The 17,815-nt window shown below is 34.8% G+C and overlaps 1 protein-coding gene across 1 annotated transcript; it reads right to left on the bottom strand.

The window, feature by feature from the left end:
* Window positions 1-670: 670 nt before the first annotated feature.
* On the bottom strand, window positions 671-3,221 carry HELRODRAFT_174084 (hypothetical protein; the record flags this gene model as incomplete). The annotated part of the gene is made up of 2 exons (XM_009020630.1): window positions 671-2,013; window positions 3,161-3,221. 2 exons carry the CDS (start codon window positions 3,219-3,221, stop codon window positions 671-673), a joined length of 1,404 nt encoding a protein of 467 aa, XP_009018878.1.
* Window positions 3,222-17,815: the final 14,594 nt, after the last annotated feature.

Raw genomic sequence — 17,815 nt, 5'->3', positions numbered from 1 at the left:
GAAAAAGAAGATGATGATGATGAGAAAGATGGAAAAGATGATGATGATGATGAAGAAGATGATGATGATGAAGATGATAAAGAAGAAGATGATGATGATGAAGAAGATGATGATGATAACAAGGTTGTTGATGATGAGAATGGTTACAATATAGAAATCAGTAATAAATAACTTCTCAAGCAAAGCTGTAAGTACGTTAATTAAAAGTTGAATGTTGACGAGAGGTGTGAAATGGAGATGTCTTGCGGAATTGTAATGTAAATTGGTGTTCGATTTTGTCGTTAATGTTTGTGTGTGTGTGGTGTGTGTGTGTGTGTATGTGTATACATGTATTCCACGATCTGTATATGTATATATTTATGTGTATTTGTGTGTATGTGTGTGTTTTGTGTGTCTACGTGTTTGTGTTTGATTGTTTGTATTAATCATGACACCTATTTGAGTTTATTGTTTTGGTTATGTTGTCTATGTTTTGTTGTTTATGTTTTGTTGTTAACGTTTTGTTGCTTATGCTTTGTTGCAGTTCTAAAATTGTTGATCAGTGTTACCACCATTTTTTTTTATTTTATTCTTATCACCATCAACATCATCATCATCATCAACATTATCTTTACCACCACCACCACTACCATCATCATCATCGGCATCATTATCATCACCATCGTCACCATCACCAAGGTCTCCACATTGATCCATCAATTGATGAGTCAGGACTTTCGAAGATGGATTGGTGGTTGTCTGGTGGTGGTCCGTTGCAGTCTGGCAGTGGAGCTGGTGATGATGACGTTGTTGTCGCTGCTGAAGCTGCTGCTGTTGCTGCTTTTGATGTCGTTTGAGTTGGTGAATACGATAATGATGAAAACGATGTGGAGGAGGAAGAAAATGAAGAGGAAGATGATGATGATGGTGATGGCAGTGATGATGCCGATGTCGTTTGAGCTGGCGAGGATGATAATGATGAAAAAGATGACGATGAGGATGATGAAAATGAGGATGAAGGTGGTGATGATGAGATTGATGGTGACGGCGATGTTGGAAATAACGAAGAAGAAGTTGGTGACATTGGAAATGTAAGTGATGGTGAAGTAACCGTTGTCGGCTTAAACTCATTATTATTATTATTATTGTTATTATTATTATTATTATTATTATTGTTGTTATTATTATTATTATTGTTGTTGTTGTTCTTTTGTTGTTGTTTATGCTGAAGTTTACTTTTAACGTTAGAGTTTATTTTCGTTGGTTTCGTGTTCAACACTTTGTGCGTTGAATCTTTCAGAACTGAGGTCGGTGAATTTGTTGATGTTGTTGTTGTTGTTGCTGGTGACATAGTTTGGTGGCAACATGACCTGTTGTTGTTGTTTGTGTTGATGTAGGAATCATTGTAATTTGATACACAGATTTGTTGTTGTTGTTGCTTGAAATTTGTTGCAAAGAATTCCAACTTTGAATCGTCAACATTCAGCAACCTGCCGGAAGTTGATGACGTAACAAAAGAATATGGCGGGTAGGGTAATTGATAGCTTGGATAGACTGGCTCTTGCTTGATGTACGTTGTTCTTTGGTAGATGTTGTTGTTGATGTTGTTGTTATTGATGTTGATGTTGTTGTTATTGATGTTGTTGAAGTTATTAGGTTTGTTGACTACATTATTAAACACATTAATGTTATTACATACACGGTTTGAATCGAGTTGAGTTTGGTTAGATGCACTGATGTTGCTTGTTGAATTGATGTTGTTGATGACATTGTTGTTGTTGTTGTTAGCAATGTTGTTGTTGTTGTTTTTGTTGTAGTTGATGTCAATTTTTTTCATGACGTCAACAAGGTGGCCGATCAGTTTCGTTTTAATGAGGCTGTCGATACTTGGCAGCATTTTCAAATGTTGCTCAACTTGTTGCAAACATTCGTTGAAGCCGGCTTTGAAATTGCTCAACATGTTGCCGTTGTTGTTGCCGTTGGTATTGTTGTTGTTGATAGTGTTGTTGTTGTTAAGAGGGTTTGTCAAGAAACCTGATAACAAACAAACAGTTAATTGTTTAAAAAAAAGTTAATTGACACAATTTTCAAATTAACCTAAAATATAATTTAAAATTATGAGACCATCGTCCACCCACCAACTCATTCAACAACAATAGCAGCAAGACCAACAACTACAACAACACAATTACAATCACACATGTCATGTCAACTCAACTTATCGAACTCATTAACAAGTCAGTCAGTCGTTTGAGCGAGTCAACAATTCTCCTAACTGACATCACTCGCGAGGAACATTATTGGAACAAATCTATTGTTTCAACTAACAAACAAACAAACCAACAAACACAAATGAACACACACCGAACAAAATCGTTAACTACAAAACATCTGATCGGTCAATTATTAAATGAAATAAATCATCCATTCAATTTGAGATCAAACACAAAACGTTGGAAAGAATCCATATTTTAGTTCATTGGAAAATAATTTTTAAAAACTAGAAATCTAAATTTGAATTGTGCAAAAAAACAGCCAACCAACCAGCCAACCAACCAATCAACCAACCAACCGACCGACCAATCAACCAGTCAACCAACCATTCAGTTGAAGTTGCTTCAGATGTTTCACTGTCGACTCCAGTATATCTGCCTTCTCAAGCTTGTAGTTGCTTGGAAACTGTGGAGTCAATTAGTTGGTTATGTAGTTTATTGATGTTATATTTCATTGATGTCACGTTTTAAAACGAACAAAATATCATCACCGTGTTTTTGGTGTAGTTTTCAAATAAGCTTATCATATCAGTTTTACTGAAATTTCTCGCATCAATAACTTCAATTCTTTTGTTCACCAACACGAGCAACATTGCAATCACCGCCAACTTTCATTTCAACCTCCGAGAAGAGCACCAACCACCGCTGGCCACTTCTTCACAACAAAAATCACTTCATTCCGGTAACACACACACATTCGTCGCAAATTCAACACACAATCATCGAATATTTCGCGATGCTTATAAACCACCCTGTTTGAATTTTAACTTTTCAACCACATAGCAAAACTTATTCAGTTAAATTGACGATAATACTAATGTTCCCTCCAAATAATCCATAAAAACTTGAGAAGAAACAACAAAAGCACAAACATAAACAGCAAAGCTGCAATCAAATCAAATATCGACCGGTCAAGTTCAACACGAGACATGACCCAATTAAACTAATCGAACTGACCCCATTCACCATCGTGTTGGAGTCAACAGAACAGTGACGTCATCACCTACGTCACGCACCATTAGGCACATTCGGTTAATAGGATGTGAACAGTGAGGTGTGGAGGAGTGGTCTGTGTTTATGTGTGTGTGTGTATGTGTATCTCTCTGTGTGTGTGTGTGTTTGCCTCTGAAAACGTTTAAATTTGTGTATGTACTATTTTTACCTTAAACACTTTTACTTACTTGCAATATAATAAATAAATTTAGAGATTTCGAAAGGTGAAGCATGATTTTATAAAGCAGCAAGAAACTTTCTTACATGGCCATGAATTTAATGCGAAGGTTAACGTTTGATGACTCGTGTTTTTCTGTCCGAGTGCGACGATGTTTGCAATTAGGAGTGAACGTTTGCACTTTTGTAGAGTGTGGGTGAATGAATATTTGACGAATGATTACCCAAAGAGAACGTAGAGACTTGAGGCAGGCCCAACCTCATCTTCATCTGCATCTAGGTAGACATTCATAGAACAACGTGCTGATGGAGTCTTAATTCAAATGCACCTCAGAAGATATGCACTCATATGGATGTAAAAAAAAAACTTAAACATTCAAAGAGACGAATTATTTAAAAAAATATAAAAAACTTAAACATTCAAAGAGTTGAATTATATAAAAATATATAAAAAACTTAAACATTCAAAGAGGTGAATTATATAACAAAATATATAAAAAACTTAAACATTTGAACACTTAAACAGGTGAATTATATAAAAAAAATATAAAAAACTTAAACATTCAAAGAGGTGTATTATATAAAAAAAATATAAAAAACTTAAACATTCAAAGAGGTGAATTATATAAAAAAAATATATAAATTATATAACAAAATGGTCTAAAAACATTTTAGAAAATAGCCTCGCATTGTCTACAAAACATAAATGCACGTACAAACATAGCTGTACACACATGCATAAACTCACGTAAATACATCTACACAAACATACAGACAAAACAAAAATGTACACACATAGAGATGTCTACAAAACATAAATGCACGTACACACATAGCTGTACACGTATACACATACTCACATGTACATACACAAACATACAGACACACATAGATGTACGCTGATGCGTATATACAAACATACAGAAGATGAAATATTCAAGTTGTAGTTGTGGATCGTGGCAGAGGCAACAGCAAGGCGAAAGTGATGGTACATGCTGTGTGTGTGTGTGTGTGTGTGTGTGTGTGTGTGTAGCCCTCTGTCAAAAGACCAATGTGTGAATTTTCTTCACGTGTGCGTGTTTATGTGCGTGTGTGTGTGTGCGTGTGTCTGCATTTATTTATATGCCAATGTCAACATATCTTGATATAATTATATCATTGTTGGCGTGTGTTCGAGAATGTTTTAATGAATGCGATGTGTTTTTATTTGTGGGTTTATATTTGTGTGTGTGTTTTGTATTTGTGTGCGTGTGTTGTGTGTGTTTTATTTGTGTATGTGTTTGTAGTATTTGTGCGTGTGTATAGAGAAAGAAAAAATTTTGTTGTTAAACTAATGAGTCTGACATGGTGTTTAGATTTTTTTTATTTTGTTCGGAAATTTTTTTAAATTTTGAGTTTACACAAAATTTTGCACGTAATTTTACATAAAAGTTTATATAAAATTGATTCGTGATGGATAAACAAGTTTCAAACAAACAAGATAAACAAGTGAAATGAAAATGATATGATTTCAAAATTGAAAGTATCTATTTTCTAAACTCAATTTTCAGTTTTAAATCTAATTAAATATTTAAAGTTTTCAGTTTTAAATCTAATTAGATATTTAAAATTTTCAGTTTTAAATCTAATTAGATATTTTTTTTTCTTCAAATTATAATTAAAATTTATGCCACGAAATCAAATCAAATCTCCAATCGTTCGAGTGAATGTCGGCTGGTTGTCAGCAGCTTGGTGAGGTGATGAGCGAATGTGAACGTTATTGTGGGCACGAAGGTGCGAAGTCATTTACATAATGATGATGGTGATTGTGATGTGATGATGATTGTGATGATGATTGTGATGTGATGATGATTGTGATGATGATTGTGATGTGATGGGGATTGTGGTGATGATTGTGATGATGTGATAATGGTTGTGATGTAATGATGTGATGGTTATTGTGATGATAATTATGATGTGAGGGTGATTGTGATGATGGTTATGATGATGATGTGGTGGTTATGACGATGATTGTCACGTGACGTGATGGTGATTTTGATGTGGTGATGATTGTGATGATGATGTGATGATGATCGTGAGGTTACGAGAATGAAATGATTAATGGAATGATTATGACAAAGATGATGAATATTTTAATGATAACAAATAAAATGATGATGATAGTCGTAACAAATTTTTCTAGTTAAGGCTAATGTGATGATATTGAAAATTATGATGATCATAATTTTTGTAGTAATGACGATAATGACTCACACACACACTCACACACACACACACACACAAATAAAACACACACACGCGCGCACGCACGCACACACGCAGATACTTATATACAGCACCTATATTGGCTTGCGCTTGTCAAAAGACATGTGCATTCTATTAATTTTAAATTAAGATATCAACCAGCCAGCCGAAGTGGCTCTGCTGAGATGGATTGAAAAAAATGGATGAATGCAGGTATGGATGGATGGAAAGAATGTATCTAGAATTGAATAGCTAGATGATGTTTGCTTTTTGCGTTCTGTGTTAGTATGTTTATTGCATCTTTTTTGTTTATAAGGTTGGTATTAAAAGTTTGCGTATGTTTGTTTATAGGAATTAGATGGATGACGATATTTCTGTGTAGATATTTTTGCACAAATGGTGTCTGTCTATTGGGTTTATTTTCAATTCTTTTCAATATTTAATCGAAAATTATAATTGTTAATCATGTTTATGTGTTAATGAGCGTGTGTGTGTTTATGTGTGCGCGTGTGTGTGTTTATGTGTGCGTGTGTGTGTGTTTATGTGTGCGCGCGTGTTTATAGGCTGGATGTGTAATGAACATTTAATTGAATGCAAATATCCTGACACATTCAACAGCAGACCATATTTATAGTCAGTCGTCCATCCATCCAGAGATTTTTCCATCCATCTAGCTATAAATACCAATCTTTATATTTGTCCGTGCAAATATCATCGCCATCATCATCGCCACCATTATATGCAACAACTTCATCATCATTCGACTTAACCTTCATCATCATTTTGTCGCCATCATCACCACCATCATCGTTATCATCATCGTCATCAATTAAATGCCACTTAATGAGAACTTTCAACAAGCCCATTATTGAAAACTACACACACACACACACACACACACACATATATATGATTTACCGATAATTATAATCACAGAAGCTGCAGATACGCTGCAGATAATAATAATAATAATAATAATAATAATAATACACACACACATACACACACATACAACACACACGCACGCACACACACACGCACTGTTGCTGGCATAGTTGCCTACGGAATGATGTTTATAATAACAATTATTTTTATCAAACCCAACATCCATATCATATGACATCACACATACACACAAACACACAAAAACACACACGTATACATACATACATACATACATACATACACACACACATACCTACATACATATATACATACATACACGCATACATAAATCAAGAATTATTAACAGTTTTCAAATACCGCACTACATCTATCTATCTTTCTATTTCGTTATTTCACACACACACGGACGCAAACACACACACATCGACACAAACACACACCGACACAAACACACACACACCGACACAAACACACACACACACCGACACAAACACACACACGGACGGACGCAAACACACACACACACGGACGCAAACACACACACACACGGACGCAAACACACACACACACACGGACGCAAACACACACACACACACACACAACCCAAATAACTGAACCGCACCTCAAACACGCCTAAATAAATGCCCAGTGAGAACAGTGTCAATTAAATGCATCTAATGAAGGCAGCAGGTTTCAATTTGTGTGGCACAAGATGAGATTTCAGCGTGGGAGGTCAACTTATTGCAGCAGCATCAGAATCAGCAGCATTCAATCTGTCTGTCGGTCTGTCTGTTTGCCTGCCTGTGTCATTAACTGTGTTTGCCTTTTTTGGGTCTGTATCTATTCCTCTCTCTCTCTCTCTTTTTCTCTCTCTCTCTCTTCCCTCTCTTTCTCTCTGTTGTGTATGTGAAAGATGGTCTTTTTATTTTGAGTTATCTATTTTGTAAGTTACATCTTTAAATTTTATTTTATTTTCACTTGCTTAATTTTTCATCTTAAGATGAACTTTTTCTTTAAACAAAAAAAAAAAATTTGTCAAGTTTGGAGGTAAAATTTGGAAATGACTTAAACATTGAATAGAAACACTGGAGCATCATAAGTACATGCAGCGCTCAGTTACGAACGAGCAAACAAAGGAGTCAAAGATGAAGATGGCCAGATTAATTCCTATCACGGGGTGCAACACTGCATAGTCCATCCATCCATCCACTCCTTAATGTTCAGTAACTGACATGGAGGGCGATGATGATATGTGTATATCTTTGTATGTGTGTGTTTGTTTGTATGTGTGCATGTATATATGTATATATATATATATATATATATATATATATATAAGTATATATATATAGATATGTGTGTGTGTGCGCGCGCGTGTGTGTGTTTTGTTTGTGTATATAAATGTATATCACCCACTGCTTCGAAATAACAATACAATCTTTGTATCTTTTGCCACATACATGATACAAGTATCATCTGTATGTTTATAAACATCGTGACACTATTTACCTAACAACCTAGGCCGACGTCCGGCCTAGTGACCCAGTTTAACCTTTGACCTATTTCTCTGACAGGTGATAGGTTGCCCTCGATTACAGGCTAAATAGGGTTATTGAAAGGTCGTTATGTGCGGACAAGTGACCTGACGCTTAAATTGAAATATATTTTTAGCTAGGACGGGGGGAGGTGCGAATGTTCTTGCAATTTGGATGCTTGTCATCTAGATGTATTTTAGCATTTTTCCATAGTTTAGGTAGCAGTAACAACAGATGTGGTATTTAGAAACTGATTAATAATTACTATAGAAAGAATAGTAATCATCGAGGTAGTATTTTTAAAAATATAGTTAATGGCTGAAGTTGCTTTAGTAATTGAGAGTAGTTGTTGTTGTTGTGTGTGTGTGTTTGTGTGTGTGTGTCCCTAACTTACCAGTGTGTGTGTGTGTGTGTGTGTGCGAGTGTGTGTGTGTGTCCCTAACTAACCAGTGTGTGTGTGTGTGAGTGTGCGTGTGTTTGTGTGTGTGTTTGTGTGTGTGTCCCTAACTTACCAGTGTGTGTGTGTGTGTGTGTGTGTGAGTGTGTGTGAGTTTGTGTGTGTTTGTGTGTGTGTCCCTAACTTACCAGTGTGTGTGTGTGTGTGTGTGCGTGCGTGCGAGTGTGTGTGTGTGTGTCCCTAACTTACCAGTGTGTGTGTGTATGTGTGTGTGTGAGTGTGTGTGTGTTCGTGTATGTGTCCCTAACTTACCAGATGTCAAAAAATGTATGCCTGTCTACTTACGAGTGCACGCGTATGCGATTATTACAAAAAAAATCATAATTGTGACGTAAGAGCATGGTTGACGTCAGAATCTCGAGTGCGTGCGTGTGTGTGAGTGTTTGTACGTGTTTGTGTGTGCGTGACACCTACCTACCAGGGTTTCACCGTCTTTAACGGCAAATGCCAACATCAACACTCCAGCATGGAGATTAACTTCAGTCAGTCAACCAATCAACTAATTCAACAACCTATCAACCAGCCAATCAACTAACTTAACAATCAATCAACTAGCCAATGAACTTACCAATCAACTAACCAGTCAACCAACCAGTCAACTAAACAATCAATCAACTAACCAATTAACTAACCAGTCAACCAACCAATCAATCAATCAATCAACCAGCCAACCAATCAACCAATCAATTAACCAACCAATCAACCAACCAATCAACCATCCAGTCAAAAATTCCAAAACCATACAATCAACGAGCTAATTAACCAACTGACGAACGAAAATCAATCAATCAGCAAAGCAACCAAGCCCACACGGCAGCAGTATTAGCCAATGACGTCATTAACTCACTCACGTGACGCGTGACGTCATCACAAATATTTACAAATGTCAGCTAACGAGCGTGTGTACGCTCCAATACAATACAATGCCCCTACTTGTATTCATCTTGCCGGTATTTTGGTACTTGTATTTACATTTATTAGTATTTATACCAATTTGTACCTTAGGCACGTCACATAAAAGCTTGAAGAGGCATACATGCGTATGGTGATGAATGTGTGTGTGTGTGTGTGTGTGTGTGAAACTGTGTGTGTGTGTGACTGTGTGTGTGACCGTGTGTGTGTTTGTTTATGTGTGAGTGTTTGCAGCAGGTAACTGGTTTGCTATAGGCATGTGTATGTCTGCGTTTGTATGTGTTAGTATATATGTCTGTGTGTCTGTGTTTGTATGCATGTGTGTGTGTGTTAATGTCTGTGTTTGTATGCATGTGTGTAAGCGCGTGTTTTAACAAAGGTGGACTGCTTCTTATAAGAATATGTAAGCCTAGTTCGTTTTGGCCTTCGTGTGTTTAAAAGAGAGTGTATGCTTGTGTGTATGCTTGTGTGTATGTGTGTGTGTGTGTGTGTGTAGACGTATGTGTGTGTAGACGTATGTGTGTATGTGTCTAGTCTATAGACAATTACCTTAAACAATTCCACAATTGAATAAGCCTTCGAAGCGCGAGACACGAGACACTGATGCCAGCTAGTTCGCCTAGGCAGCACAGGTCTGCTTGTTTGTCGGAAGGAATCGTAAACAAGAGACGATGCTCCCAATTAAATATAAATTATATAAACATATACGCCATCAGATACATATATATTTTTCAGGTTGTTTATACATGTAAAGGCACATACACTCACACATACATACAAACATACACACGTACATATATACACACATCCATACACACATACACACATATACACATACATACATATACACATACATACATACATACACCCATTCATACAAACATACATACACATGCACATACATACAAACACATTTATACACACACGCACACACGCATGCATACATTCAAAAACTAACGTCATGTTTTATGACGTCAATTAGCATGGTCCTGAGAACGTCCAGTGACCTATTTATTCGTGCCCTTCTTCTCTTCTCTAGCATTGGCTTATTGCTCTGACCAATCAAAATGAGATAACATTTTTAAGATGTTTCAATAGAAAAATGAATTGAACGGAAGAATTAATGAATGAATGAATGAATTAATTAATTAATTAAATGTAATGAATAAATGTCAAATAAACAATTTAACAATGGCGAAAAATTATACAATTTTATTTAATTAAAGGATGAATGAACGAACGTAAAGTCGAAATTGAATGAATGAACAAAATAGAAAATGTTAAAATATATACCAAGTTTGTGAACATACGAACAAACGAATGAATGAATGAATGAATGAACGAATCAATGAATAAATGAACAAACGAATAAATGAATGAATAATTGAATGAATGAATAAATGAATAAATGAACGAACGAACGAATCAATGAATTATTTAAAAGAAGGAATGAAGAAAGAGAGACCGCTTCCTCCCTACCTTTCTCAGCTCGGCTCTGCTCTTTTTAATCTCCACGTGGTTTTCCTGGTTCATGAGGTCACACAGTGTCTTGCGTTTGTTCATGGTTGTTGTTGATGATGATGTTGTTGTAGTCGTCTTTTTTGCTGTTGTTAATGTTGTAGTTGTTGGCGTTGTTGGAGTTGTTGATGTTGCTGGTGTAGGTGTTGTTGTTGATGGTGTTGTTGTTGATGGTGTTGTTGTTGATGGTGTTGTTGTTGATGGTGTTGTTGCTGTTGTAAGCGTTGATGTTGTTGGAGTTGTTGAAGCTGTTGTTGTTGATGTTATTATTGATGTTGTTGTTGTCTTTGTTATTGATAATTTAAATTATTCTGCTAGACTAAAGATGTTTAAAACAATAGAATGTCACTAAATGAAATTAAACAAAAAATATTTTGTTTTGACGTACAGATGTTGTAGTAATGTTTATTTATACCCAAATAAATTTTTCAGAATTTATTTGTATTGTCACCCCAAGCAAATGAATTCCTTCATTAATTATTTGCTCTAGGTCCATTTAACCTCTTCAAAACAACAACGTTTTTCTTCTTCGATCAACTTTTTCAACAAAACTTGTTAGTCAAAATAAAATTTTTCAAAATTCTCACAAAAAAAACTCCTCTAACTTATTCCTATTTCTGTACCACAGTATCTAGTATGTAGTATCAACAGTAATGGAAGACAAAGCAAGGTTAAACATCAGATACAATACAAAACAATACAAACCCTAAAGACTTATATACCTTGGGTTGTACACATATACATACATATATACACATACGTACATGTTGTATACATACATACATACATAAATACATCCATATATACATACATACATACATACATACATACATACAAACATATGTATATATATATATATATATATCCACACATTAGCACCGGATTTAATTAGTGTTTAGGGTTTGGTATGCAACATGTGTGCATCAAATAGGCGGAGCTGGAAGTTTAAATCAGCCAATCAGAGACGAGATTGAATAGGTAAAAGAAGAGTGAATAGATAGATAAAGATGCATAGTTATATATATATATATATACAATGCATTGCTTTATATATATATAATATACATAATATATACATGTATATACGATATATAATGAATAAATTTGTATTTGTATATGTTTTTATACATTTTAATAAATTGATTGTTGGTATAATCTTAGTTGTAAGTACGATGCACATGTTTCGAATGTTTGTTTGTTGTTGCTTGTTTGTTCGTTCGATTTTTGTTGTTGCAGCATGATGTTAAAAAATTCTCTTTTTGAAGAGTATTGGGGTATTAATTATATTATGGTATAAAAATTGACATAAGGTGCATCTGTATTTAAGATATGTCTATATAAGATGAAGCTGTCAGTTCACACACAAGTTTTGGGTATGAAATAGCAATGATTGAAATAATTTTTAGGTTGTTTGAAGTTTGGAATCAATAAATTATTGTGCAATGTTACAATGCATATATGGTTGTCAATGTTGTACGTAATTCTGATGTCTTGCTGGTTGTGTTGTTTGGTGTGTGTGTGTATGTGTGTGTAGTGTGTGTGTGTTTGTGTGTGTGTGTGTGTGTGATTGTTGTATATAATTGTTGTAATATATATACATGTAAAACATCTTTTAACCTTATCATACTTATGCAAAATGCTTGTACTCTACAACATATGTTGTATGTGATTTTTGTTTTTGTATGTTCCAATGTGTAACATGCTATGTCATGATTAGTGACTGCATGTTGTTGCTTTGTATTGTTGAATGTTTGGCTAGGTGGGGTATGTTTTTTCTAACGTTTTGATGAGATGTCTGTGTGAAAGTTCTTATCTGCTGAACGTGTCGTTTGAGATTTCTCCGGCTTCCTTTCATCTTCTTCACCATCTTTCTCGTCATCATCATCTTCTTCTTCATTATCATCTTTTTCTTCTTCATCATCTTCATCATGATTTTCATCTTCATCATCATCTTCATCATCATCTTCTTCCTCGTCATCTTCATCATCATCTTCTTCATCATCATCATCTTCATCATCATCATCTTCATCATCACCATCTTGATCTTCATCATCATCTTCATCATCATCATCTTCATTATCATCTTCATTATCATCTTATTCATCATCATCTTTTTCATCATCATCTTCTTCTTCTTCATCATCATCATTATCATCTTCATCTCATTCATCCACCTATTAACTTAGTTTGATGACCTGGAGGTATGGAGATGTTTTAACGATGATGATATGATGATAGTGATAATAATTTTGACAAACATGACCATTTATATATTTGCAATAAGTTATTTTTCTAACTTTTCTGATAACTCGTACATTTTCTATTGGCACACACTCACACACACACACACACACACACACACACATATATATATATATATATATATATATATAATCATACACTTTCACATATATACACACATACATACACACATACATACATACACATACACAAACACACAAATACATTTTTATATATAAACCCACATACATACACACACATACACATACACATACATATACACACATACACTTTCACATATACAAACGAAACGAAACGAAACGAAATTTTATTTGCTTCTCAAAATTAAAAATTAAAAGAAAGCAGGATGACCATAATAGAATTTATAAAAAATTCGTCTAGTATGGCCACCTAAACAGAAATGTTCTATGTTCGTACAAAAGTTTTTCAGCAAATAATAAAAATTTTTAAAAAATATTTTTAAAAATAAAAATAAAAACATACAAGCACACATACAAACTGGCTCACCTCATCTCAATACTCACAGACAAACACACCTCATATAAAATTGTTTAATAATTCGGCAATCAGACTAATTTACAAAACATAAAAATTCCACACACGCACACATGTCCGAGTAGATACACACGCCACACACACTTGAAAAATTCCTAAATAAGGTAAAACGCACGCACACACCCAAACACATAAACTTACGCATAAACACAGACAGACATCACACAGACATGGGCATCACACAGACAGACCCACATGAACACAAACCTAAACACACACACAAACACACACACAGACACACAAACACAGACATACAAACAAAGACACACAAACACAGACATACAAAGACACTCATATATGTATCTATAACCAAACACAAACTCACCCAGACATACAAATACACATACATGAACACGCGCGCACATATATACACATACACACAAAAACACACACAAACACGGACACAAACACACACACACACACACACGTACATTAGTTGTGCAATGAATCGCAACCTACTTAGCGTACACTTTTGACCCCTGGTCACAACATGACAAGTGTTTGTTTATAAGTCGGGTCCCTCTCTTGTCTTGCCTGTGTGCGCATGTGTGTATGTGCATGTGTGTGTGTACATGTGTGTGTATCTATCTGTGTTGTTGTATATATCTTTGTACGTGTTTGTGTATATCTACATTTTTCCTCCAATCAGCATGTGTGAAAGATTTTCAAGTTTAAGTTTATTTACTTGTGCGTACGTTACGAATGTAGGTAATGTAGGTGTGTGCGTGTGTGTGTGTGTGTGTGTCGGTATGTGAGTGTGCGATCATTTGTAACTGTACGTGTGAAAAAGAAGAAATGAGGTTAGGGCAAATGCGTTTTCTAACGGCTGTATTTTTGTTAATCCGTGTCACGTGGTCCCACTTCGTTTTAATTGCCTGAATTCATGGACGCTGTGTTGTTGTTGCTGTCGTTGTTGTTGTGTTGTCGTAATGTTAATTTTTTTTTAGTTTTCGCGTGCTTTTGGTATTTTGTTGTTGTTGGATAGGTTGAACGCAAAACACAATTCTGCTGTTTAAGTGAAATTATTTTGAACCTGAAGTGAGAATTGAAAAACCTAGAGTTGTAGTTTCAAAGTTTCAAGCTGGGAAACCCGGAACGGGACTCATTCGATGGGATTCCGGAAATATGATTTTAAATACGAGATTCTTTAAATGGAATTTTTTAAGCAAAATTCTTCAAATTTGATTTTAAAAATGTGATAATGGAACTTGTAGATTGGAATTCCTGAGATGAAATTTTCAAGAAGAATTTCACAAAATTAGATTTCTTCTGAAGATGAGGTTCTAAGCGTCCATAGCCCAAACTTACACGGTAAATAATACACATACATGGAAACAGTTCTCACTTTGTACAGCTTGTTTGTACACGCATTTGTGTACAAATACAAACACTACAACCTACAAATACACACGTTACGAGCAACTGTTATGTTTGTTTGTTTTCTTGACACTTGAGTTGAAAGTTGGAATCCAATTTGAATGGAAATAACGAGTTTGTCATCGTCTGAATTTGTCTTGAATGGCACGTAATTAAAGCGGAAAAAATGAATTTTGTTGATTAAATAAAAAATGAAAATAAAATAATTTTTAAAAAGTTTTTAGTATAAAATAATTTTAATTAAAAAGGGAGTATTTTAAGATAAACTCGTAGAAACCAGCCATCACCGTCATCAGCGTCTCCAAATCAGACCAAGCTTCAACATCATTTCCTCATCAAGATATCATTTATTTGCACGACTTATCATCAAAGAAGACGATGTTTTTGTAAGAACAACAAACAAACGGACGAACGAACGAACAATCTAACAAACGAACGAATGAACGAACGAAAGAAAGAACGAACAAACAAACAAACAAATATTACAACACCAACACCATGATCGCCAACATAATAAAAGTTAACTACAATACAAACAATACACTAACAACAACAAAACTTATTGCAACATCATAAGCAACACGAATTGCAACATAAACTTTATAAAATATGACAACATCAGCACCATTATTATTATTATTACAACCATTAGATACATTCATCTTCCTTTATCATCACCAACAACATCATCATCATTACCATATCACCATCATCACCACAACATCATCATCATTCAGTCACATGACTGAGCTTGAGCGGGGAATACAAATGAGTTTAAAATGACTGCACGCATACTACCATCCATCTTTTGATCATCAAACCCCATCTTCAAACCTCCATAAAAATAAACAACAACATCGTCATCATCATCGTCATCATCATCGTCGTCATCGTCATCTATCAGAACATCATCATCAACATAGCACTTCGATAACTTATCCCCACTAGCGTCTTTTTCCTCATCATTTTCGTTAATGCTATACTCTTCATTTTGATCATCATCATCATCATCATCATCATCATCATCTTCATTACCATCACTACCGTAACTGCAGTTGAATTCAGCAGAATTATAACAATCCTAGGTTAGATCATCGTCTAGAACAGCATAGTAACAAACTACACCATCATCATCCAACAACAACATCATCAACAACTATAACGATGTAATTACGTATATGTGAGGGCAATAATGATGATGATATTAATAATCATCAAACAGCTCTCAAAAGAGCCGAAGAACAACCTTCAAATAACATTCATACAACAACAAAAACAACAACACCAACTACAACAACAATCACAACTACAACAATACCAACAACAACTATTACAAAAACAATAACATTACCAACTACAACAACAATCACAACTACAACAACAACCACAACTATAACGAAAACTACAGTAATGCCAACAACAACTATAACAATAACTTCAACAGCACCAACAACAACAACAACAGCACTCAATCAAACAACAACATTCAATTAACAACAACCACAACATTCCAATAACAGTCGTACCAGCAACATTAACAACAACACAAACAACAGTTCAATAAAACAAACACATTAGCCCGATATGACAAAATGGAAACAATATTAATTTCACCCACCAACAACAATACAAACAAGCATCATCACCATCAAACGAACAACAACAACAACAACAACAACAAAACATCCACACCACATCTATACACAGCTGAATTAATCAACAACAAATCAATCAAACAACAAACAAGCCAGCAATCATTATGTAACCTTTCTTAAACCTTAAACTTTCCCATCACACACACATACACACACAGACACACATATACAGAAACACACACACACACACACGTAGGTACACATTTATATTAACATCAGCATTAAAACCCTCTATTATCTTCACAAAGTATCATCATACATCATCAATATTAACTTACTTTTTCTCATATTATCTAAATTAAATTTATAAATTATTAAATTATATTGTATAAAAGAATAGTCTTCAAGCTTGCAGTTCTTACTTTAAAATCATTATATGGTATGCCACAAAAAAATTCGTTTCAAAAATCAAGTTACATCGACTTTTCATCACGGGTTGGATGATTTGAATTTGCTGTCTGTACCAGTTACAGGTTGGCGAATTGGTTCAAGAGACAATGCAGTTGCCGGCCCCACTGTTTGGAATAGTCTTTCATCGGTGTTCAGAAGATCTGGAATTTTATTGGAATTATTTAAGAAAGAATTGGAAACATTTTTATCTTCTGTTAAACCGTGAAAATTGTGACTTTTTAAAATTTTGTTTTTCATAAATAGTTACGTACATTTTGTTTTTTAATGTTGGCACTCATAAAACAGTGTTAACAAATTGCTTTTAATAAAATAATAATACTTCAACATAATATGTTGATTGTGTGTATGTGCGCGTTTGTGAGTGTGTGCGTGTGTATCTACATTTGCGTGTGCGTGTGTATGTGTGTATGTGATGCAGTGTTGGTGTGATGGTGTCGCGATGTGAGAATGAATGTGTGGGAGTGCCCACTGATGAAAAATCATTTAAGAAGATGAATGCACGAGGTGACAGAAGTGCTTGAGTGGTGAAGAACGTTTCATTTCGAAATTTCGAGTCACATC

This window comes from Helobdella robusta (assembly GCF_000326865.2).
Source record: "Helobdella robusta unplaced genomic scaffold HELROscaffold_28, whole genome shotgun sequence".
NCBI classification, from domain to species: Eukaryota; Metazoa; Annelida; class Clitellata; order Rhynchobdellida; family Glossiphoniidae; genus Helobdella; species Helobdella robusta.
This window is presented reverse-complemented; position numbering and strand designations above follow the sequence as displayed.